Source organism: Protopterus annectens, chromosome 11.part0 (genome assembly GCF_019279795.1).
Source record: "Protopterus annectens isolate FY-2018-M chromosome 11.part0, PAN1.0, whole genome shotgun sequence".
In the NCBI taxonomy this organism is placed as follows: Eukaryota; Metazoa; Chordata; order Ceratodontiformes; family Protopteridae; genus Protopterus; species Protopterus annectens.
The window spans coordinates 1116726206-1116745694 of NC_056745.1; the positions used below are offsets into that span (position 1 = coordinate 1116726206).

At 36.9% G+C, this 19489-nt stretch overlaps 1 protein-coding gene across 1 annotated transcript in view; it reads right to left on the reverse strand.

The window, feature by feature from the left end:
• Window positions 1-19489, reverse strand: part of B4GALNT3 (beta-1,4-N-acetyl-galactosaminyltransferase 3) — a 539452-nt gene that overhangs the window by 377837 nt on the left and 142126 nt on the right. Inside the window, exon 7 of the mRNA XM_044087281.1 lies at window positions 12169-12235. Within this exon, the coding sequence (XP_043943216.1) occupies window positions 12169-12235 (67 nt within the window). The remainder of the gene's footprint in view (window positions 1-12168; window positions 12236-19489) is intronic.

The following is a 19489-nucleotide window of genomic DNA, read 5'->3' on the forward strand; positions in this document are numbered from 1 at the left end:
AGCCCGAAAGCTTTACTCATTAAATTTTGGCGTTTAAGTGTGTTTTTGGAGATATTTTTTGCAGTTTCATCAAGAGTTTAACTGTAGATTGGTTACACAGCACATTTTTATCTTATCTCCTCCTATCCTAACTGTTAATAACTGAGCCCCCATATGCACAACACTTTATATAATATTCAGTAATGCACCCTATATGCACATCTCTTTACAATATTGAGTAATGCACCCCATATGCACATCACTTTACAATATTCAGTAATACACCCCATATGCATACCACTTTATAATATTCAGTAATACACCCCATATGCATACCACTTTATAATATTCAGTAATGCACCCCATATGCATCGTACTTTATAATATTCAGAAGCCCCATAGGTCACAACCTCAACCTCCAATGATCACATGTGCAAGTGGCTTCTACCATATTTATTTTACTTAACATTTGTTAACCGGGAAAGTCTGACTTGGAGCAAAGCCAATTTTCAGTGGAGGCCCGGGAGAAATGCTCCAGATGCATGTCTTTGTAATTTGGGAGGAAACTGGAGCACCCAGAGGAAACCCACATGAACCCAGGGAGGACAAGCAGACTCTGCACAGAAGGCACTCCAGCCAAGAATCGAACCAGAGAACCTCTTGCTGTGAGATGACAACACTACCGCTGCACCACTGCGCCGTCTAATCATCATTCCCTAGTGACAAATCCAAGGACCTTTTCTAATAGGTTCCCTTATTCTACAGGAAAGAAATAGACCACTTTTTAAAGAGCATCCTCAGACTTATTGACTAATCAAGTCCTACCTAAAGATCACTTCCTTACAGCTTTACTCTGTTTCATTTCTTACTACTATCACCACCTCCAACTTTCTCTGAATATCCTTCCTTACCTAACTCCTTTTGCACTCCTAGTAAATTTACTTTTCCATCCAAGTAACTCCTGCCTGTCCAGTGGTAATATACTAATTTTCCAATATTCAACTTTTTATTTTACATCCAATCCAATATTTCTCTCCAACCTGCCACCATCAGTTCTAAATCCAACAGCAACAACAAAAAACCCAAATATGCTCTGGCTGCTAAATATCAGCAAACTTGGTTACAAAGCTATTGAACTGTACTGTACCTGTCAAAACAATTTCTTCAACATCTCCTCCAGCCCCACTTCTAAAAGGTGTTCAAGGCTCCATTCCTGCCACCCTCTTATTCTCTGTCTACACTAATAACCTTCCACTTGACCTACTAACCCTTCCTCCTCTGTTATGATAATGATATTGTCTTATTCATGATGATCACTCAGACCAAGCACTGTAACATGAACCACAAGCAGCCTTCCATTCTCTTACTTAAATGGATCAACAATAAACCTTCTACTTAATTCTTCCATAACAAAACATGCTCTTTGATACAACAAAAACTCTTTTTGTTCTGGGATAAAAAAAAACTCTTTCCCATACCAGACATAGTTAAAAGGATTTTGATTTCTCATTTCAAATATATGTCTTCCTCCAATAGCTTGTGCAGCAAAAAGAATTACCAAAATCATTTAAACCACCTCTAATAACATCTGCCAACTCATTACCCTCTCCCCTTGGAATGAACACCTCTGTATAACAACTGACAAATCAAAAGGGTTTCCAGTCAAGGAAACAGACCTTTTCCCCATCTCACAACTATTTAACCTTCTGAATGAGCAAACATGTTTTCCTTTAGCAACCAAATTCATAAAATACACATCACCTTATAGTCCTAGAAGTCATAACCACTCTGGACTACTTCATCAACCCCCTAAATCCAAACTTCACAGTACTTAAGAGTGCTTCTCCATCCTAGGCCCCAAATTATGGGAATTTCTCCCCTCCCGTCTTAAGAGTACTTCTTTATACTAGAAATTCCTCTCAACTAAAACTGCATCTTCAAAATCAAGCAAAATGCAAATGTCCTCATTTAAGACATTTAGCCTAATTAACACGACCCTCTTGATTTCTTCTCAAATTCTAATTCCACGGTCTACTTACTATTTACTTCATGGAATTTCTTTTAGTTTACACACACTGACTTGCACATACTGTTTATATATTGTTCTTGGCTATGTATGTTTGCTTGCTCTTACTTCGATTGTAAAATACTTTGTAACGTCAGCTTTCTACTCCTTCCTGGACTTGAGATTCAAACTGGTCATTTGAGATCAGTGTTCTACTCTCATTAATATATTCAGATAAATAAATCTCTCATGTAGACCAAAACTGAGCCTACTACTTTCAACTTGCTAATGATCCAGCAGCTCTCAATTCATACTTCATCTAATGCCCACTAATCATTTTCTCAGTGTAGTTTTTTCTGTAGCCTAGTAAACCTTTATACAGCTTTCTGTGTACCTAATTCCGTAAAGATCCTCCTCCTCCTTCTCTTCCCTTCTACCCACTCATAACAAAGACACAAGTTCATTCCATTCCTATCTTCCTTATACTATGCATGCTCTTTACACTTCTTACATAACTCAAAACTTACAGCAATATATGCTAACCAACAAAGGTGCCCGCAGGCAGGTGCAACGGGGTGCACTTGCATGCCCCTGGAACCAGCTGACCAGGAGATTTTCTTTTTAATATTTTTTTAAGGGCATTCTTCTTTAAGAACGCCCTTTACACCGTCACACAGACACTTCTGCATCTGTGCGACTGATGGTTTACATCTTCATCTTCCGCTCCCGCACAGAAACTGAATTCCAGAAGATGTTTATACTGCAGGCGAAGGTACAAGTGAGAGGTAGGTGTGTGCATATGTGTGTTTAAAAGGTGTATGTGTGTGTGTGTGTGTGTGTGTAAGAGGGAGGTAGGGGTATGTGCGTGTGTGTTTGTAAGAATCTTTTATTTATTTTGCACACTGAGTCCTAATACATTTACCATGAATTTATTAAGTGACAGTGTGATAAACAGAGGATTATTTTTTCAAAAGGTTTGGCTAGCTTTTTTGGTAGCACTGAGAAGGTTTTCTTTTCTAGTCTGCATACTGAAAAGCTAGGATATCAGCACTGACGGACATTTGAGTTGGGGTGTTACACAGTATGCAAGGTCGTGTATAACTTCAAAACTACTAACTACATGCTTGGAGGCCAGCTTGTCTGAGGGAAGGGTCCATGCAAAAATGAAAATGTTGCGCACTTAAAATACTTAATATCCGGTACTAATTTTATGTAGGACCAGGCTAAATGCAGATGAATAATACTAAATTAATTTGCATATTGGCAGATAAAATCATGTATTTAGCCAAATTTGTATTATTTCAAATCTGTGCATTTAATAGACTGATTTTATGCAGTTATCATATGCTTTACTTACATGGCAAGGGGAAAGGTATATTACCCAAGGAAGGTACAAGTATTATTTACTTTTTGACAAGAAGGAAACAAATTGTGATACAGTTGAATAACTTGAATTTTATCAAGCACACTTTTCTTACTCCAAGTCTTTCTCTCCTGCCCTCTTTACCTAGTCCACTTTTATCTTTATCCCTTAGGTTTCGAAGAATATTTTAATTTCACTGCCCTTCATATCCTTTCATCTCCCTCCTGCTTCTTTTCTTATCCAGCCGCCATCCTTAATTCTCTTATTAAACTCAAATGGCTCCCTAGTAGTTCAGAAAAATAGACACCCCTGAAATTGACATTTTGGGTACAACGTCATTTTATATTACTTATGTCTTGAATATTTACTTTACTTTTATCCCTCATAAATGTGTCCGGTTATAAATGGTGAGCACACAGCCTTGAGTTGACCATAATTAATCTTTTGGTAACATTTGTATTAACAACACTGATAATTCTGAAAGCGATAATAAAATAACTTTGACCCAACTTTTTACAAGTCCTCTACCATAATCTGAAATGAAGAATAAACTTTGCTAAATGTCCACACCTCACTACTAATCACCAGGAAGGTGAGTGGGAGGGGGTTGCTGCTTCTGCTGTTTCTCTCTCTTCTCTTAATGGTTTTCCAGTTATTCTAGCAATAAGTTCACGACAGCAATATTTATAATCTGTCCCTATTTATTTTAGGCTTTGTCCAGCTTTCTTGCACTAAGAGGTTGAGGTGTGTGTGTATGTGTGTGTGCCTGTGTGAGAGAGAGAGTGAAATGCCCTATTTAGAGTTGGCAGGTGGAATTTATTTTCAAGGGAAGATAAGTTTACTGCTGCTCATGCTAAGTCTGCTTAAAATGTGCAACTGTTTTGTTTAGCAAATGGTATCACTACTGTGGTATAGAATTTTAAAGCAGTGTTAGTAGCACAGCAGGTAGCATACATGCATCTTGATGTAGAGAGCTGTAGGTTCTACTCTCACAGCATGGAGATTTGTATTTTAAGGGGGTGGGGTGCTGACGTCCTGAGTATACCCTCCTTTGGATGAGATACCTAGTAACTATCAACCTGTTTTTCCGCTTGCCACCCATTCCCTATTGCAATATATCAGCTTACCATTTTTTTAATGCAACATAGAAAATTTATTCTTTGAGGGCAGCAGGCACTGAATTTGTAGATGAAACATTGAAATACAAAGTTGTTTTCTAGCAACAACCTCTTTACTAGTTTCAGATCTATTTAATGTGGAATTATTCAGATGACTTTACTTCTGCAGACATTCTGAATATTTGCTGATATTAGTGGATTGTAATGGTAGAAGTCCAAGTGGCCTTTTATGGTTGAAATTATGCGAACTGGGCAGTTTGTCATTATTGGTTCATATGTTTTGTTTCATTGCTTACTGGAAAAATGTTCAAAACTATAAATTTAAAACACACTAACAAGTGGTGCTGTATTATACAAGGGATACAATTCCATTATTATACATTATAATTAATACAATCAGGAAGGTGACTCAATTAACTTTTTCATGGTTCTAAAAATGAGTGCAAGGGGCCTATGGTTTGAAAACAGCCCAAAGGTAAACTTAACCTGCCACTGGTCAGACGCATTTTCTTTGAATGTGGGTTTCAAAGTTAGAGAAGGTTTAATGTTGTCTGTTTTCACTGTATTTCATTGTATATTGCTTTGTTTAGGTTTAGCAAATGTCTATCAGTGTTTGTGCTATAAAATTTGAAGTAAAAGTTGTAAATTTAAACCAAACATCTGTAATCATTGTAGACGTAAAGCACAAAACAGTATGCACACACAGTTTTGAACTGTATGGCAACTTAGGAGAAATAGCCAAGTAATGGGACACTGGAATGGCTGCATATAGGTGGGTAGGGCTCTGGGTTTGACCTTCCTGAAAAAAATCCTGTGGGCTCCCCTGTTAACCAATCCTTTTCTTTAAAAAAAAGTCTGACATGCCATATTAAAACCACTCTGCCAATACATTTCTCTGGATTCATTAAATCTTCTACATAACACCAGTTTATTTGCTTCCACTTCTTCAGTGTTCTTCTAAATATCCTATGGGCTTTCTCTACCATCATCATCCTAATTCCATGTTGCCACCTCGCACTAAACTTAATTATCATCCCAACCCTGTTTATAATCTCTATCTGTGGCTGCTTCCTCAGTCTCAAATAACTGCCTACTACCTTCTTCAGGTATATATTTTTACTGTGCCTGTCTTAGAACCTCTTAAATCATGCCCCTATTCATATTAATTACAAGTACATATCTTATACAGTCCAGTATTCTGTATCATTACCATACCTTACCTGACATTATCCTTCCCTTACAAGTCCGACGTTGATTATGGAAACTAATTTCAAATAAAGAAAAAATTTCCCTAGACACAAAATACTCATAAAGCCCCTTTTCACCTCCACTGTAAACCTATACCAGTGAATATAAAGCTAACAGAAGCACCATTATCCTAATAACTGCTACTCTGGCTTCTACAGTGTTTATTCTCGGAGGCTATCTTATCTAGCATTCTTCCCAAACTTCCCCTAAATCTATTCAGTTTTCCTTTACTTCCCCAATTGTCAGGCACACTTTTGACTCCCAAGTATTTAATCCCCACTTTGGAGACTGGCAGGCCAACATCACTATTCTTTGCCTTTCCTTTCTTTAACATAATCAGAAGAGATTTCTTGGGGAGGTTCACAACGGTATCTCCTTTCTGAACTATTTAACATTTCTAAAATCCCAAACAAAAATAACTCTCCATCCTCAAGCAACAACATGCAATCAGCAGCAAAAAGGCTTATATTGCTATACCTAGCTGCTGTGCCCCACCTCTTGAAATGCTTTCTTATTAACTGTGCCAACTTCTCCATAAGTAGTAAAAATAAGGTGGGAGAGAGTACTCCTGCTGTGTTTCTATCTGGAAAAACTCATATTTACTGATCCTGCTAGAATTTTAATAAAATCAACCACGTCTTTCAAAAATGTACTCCCTTCCAACTACACAGTTAAGAGCATTTTTAATGTCTATCAGTAATTCCCCTGTTCTTTCTTCCCACTTCTGTGATCCTGCTTGCAAGCACTAATGATATGTGGATAACCTACTCTTAACAAAAGCTATCTGGTCATGATCCATCAATTTAGGTAACATTTTATTTAGCTTCAAATAAGGACCATGGTAAAGTGAAATTAGTCAAAAAAGTGCAAAGTCTTCTGGATCCCCATTCCCCTTAAGAAGTACATAATAACCTCTACACTAGTCTCAGGTAAATAACTCACTTCCATAAACTCATTAAATATCTCAGACACCCCTTTATCTGCCTCCCATCCTATTACTATAAAAACTTAATGAGAAATCGGTCGGGGGTCCCTAGCTTTCCCTCTCTTCATATGCTGGATAGCTGAATCAATCTTCCTTTCTTCTCACAGCATGTTTAACGCCTATGTTTTTCACTGCAGTTAACACTGGTCTCGCCAAGGCCACTTTACAACCCACAACAATGGATACTCAACATGTACAACTTATTACAGAAGCCATGAAACACACTTACTTTCTCCCTATTTTTTATAAATGTATTCCTTTTGTCATGCTCTGTCATGGTCATCCATCTTGTTCTATGCTGATCTTTCAATTTCCACACTAATACATAAACATCAAAATCTCCCTGACCGATCATACTGAGCCCCTCCCAAGCTCTGCCTCAAACTGTGATTTTATAACATCTTAGTACATATTTCTTCATATTTTAAATTACATTTTCTCACATCATGTTCTCTCATTTCTCTGTAATAGCCTCTGCAATAATTTCTCACCACCCTGAATCTTATACTTTTTCCAGACTTTTCTGTCATCATTCTTTTCTCCATTACCTGCCCTCTCCAAACTACTTTCAGTCCATTCTACTGGTTCTTTGCTCTTCTACCCTCCTTAGCACTCTCATTAATCACCTGACAAAGCATCTCCAATTATTATCCTGTATGACCAGGTCCATTCCATTTACTCCAGTTACACTTCTACCGCCTCTTTTCCTGTCTCTGACACCTCCAACCATAACTATCATAGTGTAGTCAGAGAGGACACTTAAAACTATGCCCTTCTGAAGACCTTTTTGAATCCTGTTGTGGTATTGCACCTTGCTATACAGCCTATCAAGTGCCAGCTTCAGAACAAAAATGAAAAGTCCCCACCATAAGCACCCTATCTGCATCCTTCCTTGTTACCTTTACGCTCCCCCCCCCCAATATATTTAGAATGCCCTCCCTATTAGTATTTTGGTCACAACAAGCAGCTAAAATCACTCCTCGTCCCTCAGACTTGCAGCCCACCACCACCACCCCTCCCCTGCCTGTACCCTTCACTCCCTCTCACATCACAGCCTACCACTAATCAAAATTCCATGACTCTCCATGTGTAAACATACTCCAGTTATGTAAACCCCTTCTTTTAAACTTCTACCACCTCTCCATCTCCTTCTTAATGTAAATTACTGGAAAAAAAGTCTTTGTCCATATTTGCTTCTGTAACTTACCCAATACCATTTCTCTTTTAACTACTTCTCAAGAGTTAAGATGACACAGTCCATGGGTGCAACCTAAAAGTCTAACTAGACTCCTCAGTACTACATACCTTTGCCAGTCATCCAAGTCTTAAACTTCCCACTATAGTCTCTGCCACTCTGGTAAAATATAATGGCAATAACCCCCATTGTAAAAAAAAGTCTGAATTCCATCAATATGTCCTTAGGTTTACAATTTTTCTGATACCCTACCTTAAAGAGGCAATCCATCACTAAAGTTTGTGATACCAAATACTGAGTCCTCTACAGGTTGCTCCATTTCCTGCCCCCCTCCCCACAACAGAAGCTTGCAAATTTGAAAAGATGAAATGTCTTTTAGCTACAGACACTGCACAGATGCTACTCCATACAGAACTCTACACCTCCACATCTCTTTTTTTTTTTTTTTTTTTTTTTTTTTTTAATGGCCACCCGATTTCCAACAAATAGTCATCTGTTGGATACCCTCCAGCTCCTCATGATTTCTACACTGGTCATCACTTCCATACCACACTACACTCAGAGTAAGGAACCTCCACCAGACCACTCCAAAACAGGAAACATTTGGGCTCACTGCTATTCAACTACGTTGGAAAAGTATTGCACTGTTTGAAATTTCTGTCCAGCCATCATTAGCTTTTAATGCATGGCCACTTGCTTAAACAGACATTACTTGGACCTGTAACAGTGGCATTTTGTCTAAACTTCCCCATAGATTTATCCACTCTGGCAGTCCTGTCTGCTTAAGCTATCTATGGACTTAAACTAAGGAAGTCTTTAACTGACACTGTAATCCAGATTTCAAGTTAAGCTACATTTACAGCCCCCACCTTGCCTTCCAAAAGCCCCACATCTTAAAAGCTAGCCCTTCTTGTCCAATACTCCAAGCTTTCCAAATGCTCCTAGAGAGTTGCCACTCTATCCTTCAGTACAGAAATTTAATTTTCTTGTCTGAATCACTTAGTATCTATAGCCTTGCTGTGCATATACATAGATGATAATAGTTTTTCTGCATGCTCAGTTTCTGCACACACAATTTGCTGTTCAAACTGCATAGCCATCATCTCAATGTAAAACAATTTTAACATGAAGATGATCAAATCATTTTCTCTTCTATCTGAAACTTCATACAGAAAACTAAGGGGAAAGTATGGTTGTGTAAATAAACTCACCACAATAATAAATGTTTTAATGATCACTGCTGCATTAGTCTTAGCTATATGGAATATACGCTGCCAGCTAGCTTCCAAAGCCTAAAAGCCCCTTTCATGCACCCAGAATATTAAGAGCTTGAATGGCCCTAACAAAGCCTGCTCTAGACCTGCAAAAGGAGTCTAGTTTGTAGTGATTTGTAAAAGTAGGTACACATAATTACGTTGTCACCTCTACAATAATTCTGGAGTCCAACCCTTTCTAAAAAGCCATTGATAAAGCCAAGGCCTTAGCTGAATGAACCTAGACTCTGCTTGGAACAGTCTTGTTATGTGGGAATAACAAGAGGAGGTAGCAGGGAATTCGGAAATAGTCTGCACTGATGCAGGGTGCCCTTTTTTCTTACCTTCATAAGACATTAATAATTGATCAGAACTTGTGAAGATGTTAGTCCTTTTAAGGTAGTATCAGAATTGTCTGCAGACATCTAAATTATGAAGAATCCTTTCTTACTCATTTTAAGGTTCTGGACATAAAATGGGGACATGGATAACATGGCTTAAAGTAAACTCAGATACCACCTTAGGCAAAAATGTACCTGAATGTATTTGAACCCATGCCTTTGTCATTTATATTCCCTAAGCAAGAGCATTAAACAGGCATGCCAAAGAAAAAGAAAAAAAATGCCACAGAAAACATGAAAAATTAATTCATAAAGAAACAATATCTTTGTGAAATATTAGATAAGGTTGACCCACCATGAGAGCCTGCAACTCAGAAACACTTCTTGCAAAAGTCAGAACAATAAGTAATCAGGTTTTTCCATGTTAAGAAGCTCAAATTAGCCTGATGCGCTCATTCAAATGAAGCAAGAGTTAATTTTTCAAAAACAAAATTAAGATCCTAAGGAAGAGCCAGATTTTTTTCTAGCTGGACAGGTATTCTCTTTCAAAAATATCTAGATGTGGGAATGCACCAAAAGAGGAGGATCCATGAGAAGACATGCTGAAATGGCTGGCAAATAAACTTTGATATGGGAATACGAAAGGTCAGAGGATAATAACTCATACGGCTTAAAATCATTTTGTCGATCGCACTTCATGCAATTGACATTTGTGCGAAACTGCCTTTGACCGAACTGAAATTACAAATGCAACAATGTCAAACCTTACAATAGCAAGCATTTGCTGTTGTAAGGTTCAACATTGTGGTGCAGATCACACTATAGTGAGGAATCAGGAAATGTACCCTTTCACTCACTGTAGTGCGATCTTGGAGTTTGTATGTATAAGTGTGGGGGGGGAGACGCAGCCTCCCACATGGGGGGTGCAGGGGGGCTTGCCCCCCTGCAAAAGTGTTTGTTAATGTTGAGCGGAAGTGCAGCATTGCAGTAAAGTCGACATTTTTGAAATATCAGCTTAACTAAAATGCTGCCTTCAACATTTTTTGTGTTCGGTGTTGAGATTTCCGAACATGTGATTTAGACATCTTAACATTCGAATGGAGTAGATTCAAGTATGTGGTAGTAAACCACTCAACAAATATAATAGAGGCAGATTAATACTAACCTTAAAAGGGTCATGATTCCGAATACAGCATCAACTAGAAAATCTTCTCCATTTGCTAATAAATGATTTCCAAATAGTGGGTTTCTTTGTCTCCTTTAATACCTGTTGCATGTTCTCAGAAAATGGGTGCCTAAAAGGTTTTGCAATTCTATCATCCTGACAAGATGCTGAAGATGATTCGAGAAGGCATGTATCAAACAATCTCAGTCTTGTGTGAGTAGATCCAGCCTGTGAGGAAACTTCTAATAATTGCTCTTGGCCATTTTCAAAAGAAGGGAGAACCACTGTTGCCTGGGCCAGAAGAGAGTCACCACAATGATCTTTGAAGACGACTCCTGAAGCTTTGGAATGACCCTAGATATTAGTGGTAAAGGTGGAAAACTATAAAGGAACATTCTCATTCAAGTAAATTAGAATGCATCTGCATTCTAGGCCTGCTTGCCAGGAATGCTGGAGCTGAATTTTGCTAGTTGTTTGTTGTGAATGGAGACAATATATTTGAGGTGTTCCCCATAGCTGAATCAAATCCCATTTGTGAAGGTCTATCCTGGTCCTACCCAGCTTGTCTGCCACAGTGTTTTGCCTAACAAAATATAAGATGCCTGTAGAGTCAGATTATGCTGAACAGCTATATCCCAGGCAATCACAGCCAATCTGCACACGGAGTGAGATATGGAGCCCTCCTGTTTATGTACCACATCACTGATGTAGCCTGTAATCACTTTCAGTAGTTATGGGGACCATAGTTGATTGAGAGAGAACTAAGATGTCAGTTATAAATGCACTCTTTCACGTGTATGCATTTTGTTCTGCCTTTTTTTGCTCCAAAGATCCTGCACTTCTACCTGCAAAGAGACAGCTCCCCAAGCAGAGTCTGAGGCATCTGTTGTTACAGACTGCATTGGAGATGGAATGGGAATGTCAGACCTGGAATCAAATAAAACTGGTCTCTCCAGCAAAGCAGTTCTCTTTTTACAAATCCCAAAACTGTAATTTGAAACTTCAGAAGGTACTGATGTTATGACTGCACAGATTTTAGGTACCACTGAATCATTCACATGTTGAGTCTCGCTAGAAGAACCATGAGAATCATAGATGCCATGAATCCTAGAATCTTAAGAAATTCCCTTGATGAAGTCCTGGACTAAGTGGAAAATCTCTGAACCAGCTCTGGATACAGATCTACTTTTTTCCTGTAGAAGAAAAGTTCTTTGCACTGAAGTATTTAGGAGACACTCCAAGAATACAATCCTGTGGGAATGAGTCAAACAAGACTTCAGAACATTCTCCAGGAAACGCAGTCTGAGAAGGAGACCTCTTATTCAAATGAGAGCTTTCAAACACCATCATCTCCCCCTCCTGTGAATTAAAGCTGGCAGACCATCACTAAAGAATTAATTAATTAATTCATTCACAAACTCATTTTCTGCTAGTAAAATTTACTGATCACTCAGTCTACTGGCAGTCTAAAATGAAGCATCCTTCTGCATAAATATTGCTCTAAATTAAGACTTACCAACAAACAGAGAGAGGTACTGGGAATCAATGATGTTGAATGGCAATCCATACTGGTTCAGCTTCCACTGCAAAAAATGATACTTGTGTTATTCAATGCTTTCTGTAAATCTGTATACATTTAACAGTGGATGTATAGCATGTCCTGCAGAGGAAGTAACAACAGGTTTGACTATAACTACATTTTCAACATAAAGGATTTTGATCTTAACCTCTTTTGTTTAGGTCCAGCATTCTGGATATTTCACAAAAATACTAATGACAAAGCTATTGTACTCAAGTTACAGTCATGTATTGCATGCAAATATGTATGCATATTTTTAATAAGATAAAATACAGCATCCTCAGGGTAAAGGTACCTTTGATGTAGGCACAAACAGCAATTTTCTTCACAGAAACATCAAGTACCACCACGACTCTACTAAGTTCAAATCTTTTTATTGAGGCAGACAAAAATAGTAAGCGCTTTAGGGTTACATCCAAACCCTTCTTCAGACATGTATTGCATTACTTTTCTTGTGCATTTAAATAGCAAAAAAAGGAGCCAAAACACTGCATCTGTAAAACCTTTCAAATTCAGCCACTAGGTGGCAGCATATACATACTTAAAAGATGTATTCACTCAGCAAAGGCAATTACAATTCATAAAATACATATACATTATATAAAAAACATATATATATATATATATATATATATATATATATATATATATATATATATATATATATACACATACATATTTAATTACATAACTTCATACAGAATTTATAATTTACAATCACATAAATTTCTTATATATATATATATATAAACCAATAAGTAAAAACAACACATAGACTAATACCCTCAACATATATTAATAATACATATTCTTACATTAAATAATCTAAGCCTCAATGTTTTAAGGCCCTATCCCTCAAAAATGGTTTAATCAAAACCCTATCATTCACGCCTTTGCCTTTATCCGACTGCATCCTGATTATTCATTTAACTTCTTCTCTTTCTGTATAATTCTTTATGTTACCCAGCCTGTTACTTCTGTTCACAAACTCTATCGCCATGAACCTAAATTTATGGCTTAAATCATTGTCCAATGTATGTTTAGCCAACGCATTAGTTTCATCCTCACGATTACTGGCATAAATATGCTGCCTTACTCTCTCCCTTAGAGTCTGATTCGTCTTTCCTATATAGAAGCTGGTACATTTTCTACAGCAAGCCAAATATATAGGATCTCTACACTTGCAGTCAGCATAATGCCTAAAGGTGTAAACCCTGCCAGTGTCAGGATGCTTGAAGTTATCAGAGCCCATCATATAAGAGCATTGACTGCAATTTCTACATCCCGTGTCTACTAGATTCCACCCTACTCTCTTTATTCTCTTCATAGCATAATAGCCTTTTTAAGGATTTATTATTCCAATAACTATATCTTGGTTTAGGGCCAACTATACTACGAATTTCATCATAAGTTGTCAAAATAGCCCATTTTTTATTAATCACACCACATATAAGCCTATTATTATTAGAGTATGGTATAGTCAACCTAATTTGCCTGCTAGATGGATTATCGTGTGTATTTACTTGAGACGATTCAGTTGTACTCATGTCTCTTCTCCTGAAATGGGGTCTTCCTTTTCCTTTTCTATTACCATTGGATCTTTTAAAACATCACTTTCCTTTCTAGAATAGCCTCTCATGGCAAATTCTTCTCTCAGGCTATTTAGTGTCTATACACGCCTAACATCATCACTTGTTAAATTAGAAATCCTCCGGCCCTGATAAATAACTACATTCTGATATACATGCCTAGGATGCATACTTGTACGATGAAGTCAACTATTTTTCCTGACAACTTTTTCTATATAGTGAAGTTGTAAAACTACCTTCCCCTCTTTCTATGAGCACATCTAAAAACTCAATTCCTCATCTAGACCTTTTCCTTTCAAACTTCAAACTAGCAGGCAAATTAGAGAGTAGGGTGGAATCTAGTAGACACGGGACTTTTCCCTGTAGAAATTGCAGTCAATGCTCTTATATGATGGGCTCTGATAACTTCAAACATCCTGACACTGGCAGGGTTTACACCTTTAGGCATTATGCTGACTGCAAGTGTAGAGATCCTATATATTTGGCTTGCTGTAGAAAATGTACCAGCTTCTATATAGGAAAGACTAATCAGACTCTAAGGGAGAGAGTAAGGGAGCATATTTATGCCAGTAATCGTGAGGATGAAACTAATGCGTTGGCTAAACATACATTGGACAATGATTTAAGCCATAAATTTAGGTTCATGGCGATAGAGTTTGTGAACAGAAGTAACAGGCTGGGTAACATAAAGAATTATACAGAAAGAGAAGAAGTTAAATGAATAATCAGGATGCAGTCGGATAAAGGCAAAAGGTTGAATGATAAGGTTTCGATTAAACCATTTTTGAGGGATAGGGCCTTAAAACATTGAGGCTTAGATTATTTAATGTAAGAATATGTATTATTAATATATGTTGAGGGTATTAGTCTATGTGTTGTTTTTACTTATTGGTTGATATATATATATATATATATATATATATATATATATATAAGAAATGTATGTGATTGTAAATTATAAATTCTGCATGAAGTTATAAGTTATAAATTAAATAGATATATATATTTGATTTGTACCTTTTCTTGATTTCCATATTTTATATAATGTATATGTATTTTATGAATTTTAATTTCCTTTGATGAGTGAATACATCTTTTAAGTATGTACATGCTGCCACCTAGTGGCTGACTTTGAAAGGTTTTAAAGATGTAGTGTTTTGGTGCCCTTTTTTTGCTATTTAAATGCACAAGAAAAATAATGGAATACATGTCTGAAGAAGGGTTTGGATGTAACCCGAAAGTGCTTACTATTTTTGTCTGTCTCAATAAAAGGATTTGAACTTAGTAGAGTCGTGGTGGTACTTGATGTTTCTGTGAAGAAAATTGATGTATGCATATTTTCCCTATGAAAAACTAATGGCCACCATTCAACGAAGTGAGAGTTCGACGAACTGGGTTCGCTAAATATTGATTCAATAAGTAGTATTTTTAACAATGTGATATAGACCCATTTGCTCCCACCCTTTTCTAAAGTCCCCAATTTATCTCTGTTACTATATTCGCCATTTCTAGCACAGCTGGTTTAGACTTTGATTTCCATTTGCTTGTAATTGCTTTTTTGGCAGCCACCATAATTACACTCAGCAAGGCCTTACTGCATCTAGGCAATTCCGATTCTGCATCACAGCTCAGAAAAATAATTTCCTAGTCACACCAATTTGCTCACCCATTATCTCTGACAGAATAGTCTGCAGGGAATCCTTAAAAGTCTGCCAACTCATTATACTCCAAGAAAATATGTTCTCAGTTACGTCTTTCTTCCCATCACACCTCGAGCATTTGCTGTCTACCAGAGCAAAAATTCTCTGGAGTCTACTTGGGGTATAAAAATATCTATGTTAGCATTTACAGGTAAAAATCCTAAATGTTCTAGATTTTGTTGCATATTTGGGAGACAAATGCATGGTTCCCCCATTGTTTTTTGTGACTTGATTATCCAATCTATCTTCCCAATCCTCTCTAACCTCCTCTGATTGCTTGTTAAAGTTATACAATATTTTGTATGCTCTACTAATTATTCCTTTTTTAACAGCTGCAGCTGTTCTTGATTCTACTACAAACTCTACCACTGCTGGTCTTTCATTTCGGACCCCACTGTTTCCTTCTCTTTGCCTATATGCCGATATCAATCCTTGATAGGGAAGGCAATCTCTTGCTTGCAGTCCAAATAAATTCATGGCCTCTTCCCATTCTATTACATTTCCCTCCCTAGTTATTTGCTCCCAATACCTCGGTTTCTCTGCTAATTTGTTTTTCCAGTAAATTCCAGCCCCCTCTTGCCTACTTGTCTGTGTCTCGAGTTGCAGTCATCCCCATCAGCAGAATCTTTCTCCATTCTCATGTTGACTTAATTCTTAGGATACTTTCTGCTACTTTATGCATACAATATTCTGTATGATTACTATTATTCTCCTTAAAGGTGCATCCAAAATCACAGTCACTCTTTGCTTCTTGACCTTTCCACTTTAAATTATAGGTTTCTGCTTGTGCTATGTATAGGAGCCTTTGTGTAGCTCTGAAATACCCCTTCAAATCAGGCAATTCCAATCCATCTTGTTCTATGGGAAGAATCCGCTTATCCCACTTGACTCTTGCCATCTTTCCCTTCCATATAAAATCCTTCAGCTCTTTATTAATTGCTATCCAGAACTTCTCCTCTGGCTGATAAAAATATGTCTGACCTGTGCATAAGATTAAAGACTAAAAATATTTTTACTGCTTGTATCATACCATCCATATCCATATAACAGAGCTTCCAATTGCTCAGTTTTTGTATTACCTTTTGTTTAGTCTCTTCCCACGGGTCTATATTACATCATCGAACTGACAGGAGTTTGAACAATGTAATATCGAACCATGAAGTTCGAAACCCAGAAGTAAGAAAACACAGAACAGCAATTTTTTTCCCAAGGAAAAAAATTGCTGTTCCGGTACAAAAAAAAAAAAAAACACTTACACTTGAAACTTAAACTCCTCCTTTACTTAAATATATGAACTCTTGAGATCGCACCACAGTGGAGGAAATAGCAAAGCCCTGAAAACAGCCCATCAATTTTTTTTCCATGGGGAAAAAAATTGGTGTGCTGTGGCTTCGCTATTTTTATATTTCGAACATTTGGGTTCGATATTACAATGTTCATACTCTTGTGAGTTCGACACTGTAATATAGACCCTCTTCCCACATATCCTTAGCTGCTACACCAAAATAACTTTTAATCTATACTCCTAAATACTTTGTTTTATCATGTCCCTGTAAATATGGATATTGCTGAACCAATTTGCGTGTGGGTATATAATTTACCACTATTGCCTTTGTTTTAGATTCAGTAATTTTGTATCCCGAAAAGATCTGAAACTGTCTCAAAAAGTTCCACAACATTGTTATGTCCTTTTCTGGCTTTATCAAGTATAAAAAAATATCATCTGCAGATAGAGCCAGCGTTTCTTGGCTATCGTTCCAATTATATCCTTGAATTTCTGAGTCCATTATTTTCTTTGCTAAAGATTCTAAATATAATGCAAATAATAAAAGGGAAAGGTGACACCCCTGACTGGTTCCTCTGTTCAAGCAGAAATGATCAGAAAGGAACCCACCCACTTTAATTTTGACATCTGACCCCTCATATATCCTATTAATCAACCTTATAATTTTATCAGGGAATGCAAATGCTTCCACTGCCCTGCTTAAAAAAGTCCCTGTTTACTCTGTCAGAGATAATTTCTCTGCATTAAGACCTAGCAGAAACAATGGTATTTTCTTACATTCTGTTTTACTCTGGTTCGTCAATGTTCTGTTAATGTTGTCAAATGTTTGCCCCACCCCCTCCACAAAACCATACTGAGCCCTACCTATCAATTTTTGCACCACTTTTGCCATTATTTTAGCAATTATAGACATGAACACCTTATAATCATGGTTTAGTATCGAAATGGGCCGGATCTGATGGATCTTTACCCTCTTTAGGTATTACAGCTACTACTGCTTTCTTCCAGGATGTTGGTACTTCTCCTCCTCTTAAAATAATGTTAAACAAAACCTTCCAGATCTTTAACAGTGTTTTCCTTCCTATCTTCCAAACTTTCACAGGTATAACATCAATTCCTGGGGACTTTCCTGTAGATTGGTTTATACATCACCATTTTTATCTCATCTCCTCCTATTCTCTTAATAACTGCACCTCATCTCCCTCTGACCTTGGCATATTTAATTATCCATAAAGATTTCCATTTTTCTCTGCTTTATACAGACTTTTATAGAATTTCCAAAATATTTCTAATACTTCTACTAGACCTCATGTTATCTTCCATGTTATAAGCTTCCAAAGCCTGGCAACAGCCAATACTACTTTCTTTTGCCTGAGTAGTTGTGCTAAAAGTTTTTGTGCTCTAGAGTTATTATCAAAATATAATTGCTTAACAGCAATCTTTCTAAACTCATGCATATTATCAAGGTAATCCCATATTTTCTGTTTAGCATTCTGCAGTTGCTCCGGATTCCCATTATTTTTCAATACTTTAACATTTGTCAGTCCCTCTAGATAACTATTGTTACTTCTTAACCATAACTCCCTTTCTTTTATTTCCATCCTATTTTTAAACTAAACTTCAGTTTTATCCCACTCCCTAGCTATATTTTCAGAAGAAATTTCTATCCTAACAGCTCCTGACTAATCTCCACTACCCATTCATTAATTTCCTCAGATAGGGGTGAAAGCACCAATGTCTCATTTTTATTTCATTACCCAGTATTTTTATTTTAGTTATTTTTGAAGCATGATATGAAAAAAGTCATTGAGTGTGTATCAAGACCTTCATTTAAATGCACATGTTCCTTTGGAATGTAAATCCTGTAGAGCCTAGACCAGTTTTAGTATCTTGGGGAATAATGTGTAAATTCACTCCAAACTCCTAGTACTGAATTCACATATTCCATGCCAAATATTTTCATAAATTTCCTCAAAAATCTACCCTCCTTTGTTATATTTTCCCTTTTGGGCTCCTCAAACACATCTTCACTGTTGCAAATCAAATTCCAGTCCCCGCCTAGAAGTAAAATTCCTTGCTGAAAGCTGATTATTTCTACCAGAATTTTCTTAAGTTCCATTACAGCAGTTTTAAGTGGAATATAAATACATGCCAGTGTAATCTTCCTCCCTTGTCAGAAGCCCCTTAGTACTACAAATCTACCATTATCTTTTTTATCCTCTTCTATCACAGTTAAGAGCTTTTCTTGCAATTAGTATAAGTACTATTTTCCTTTGCACCATGTTTTCCACTGGATAACCACCCTGAAAACATTTGTTTATCAAATTCATGCGTCTCCTGTAGCTTAGCTATTTGCACTCTACATTTTTTAATATAGTTCACTACTCTTTCTTTTTGTATTTATCTGCGAGACCATTGGCATTTAAATACATTACAGAATACATCACTGTCTTAAAAAGCAAGTCCCACATTTTATATATAACAGATTTTTTGTTAAATGTCTAGCTTTTGTGTTACATGCATATACTGGTTGTCAGGTTGATCTTTTACACAGTTGTTTCTTGTCATATCCATTTGAACCCATGTCACATCTTACAAAACTTTTTGTTTACTGAAATTCCTCAAACACAAAACAAATACACCCTCAATACCCTCCTAAAACCTATTTACTTAACACACAAAAT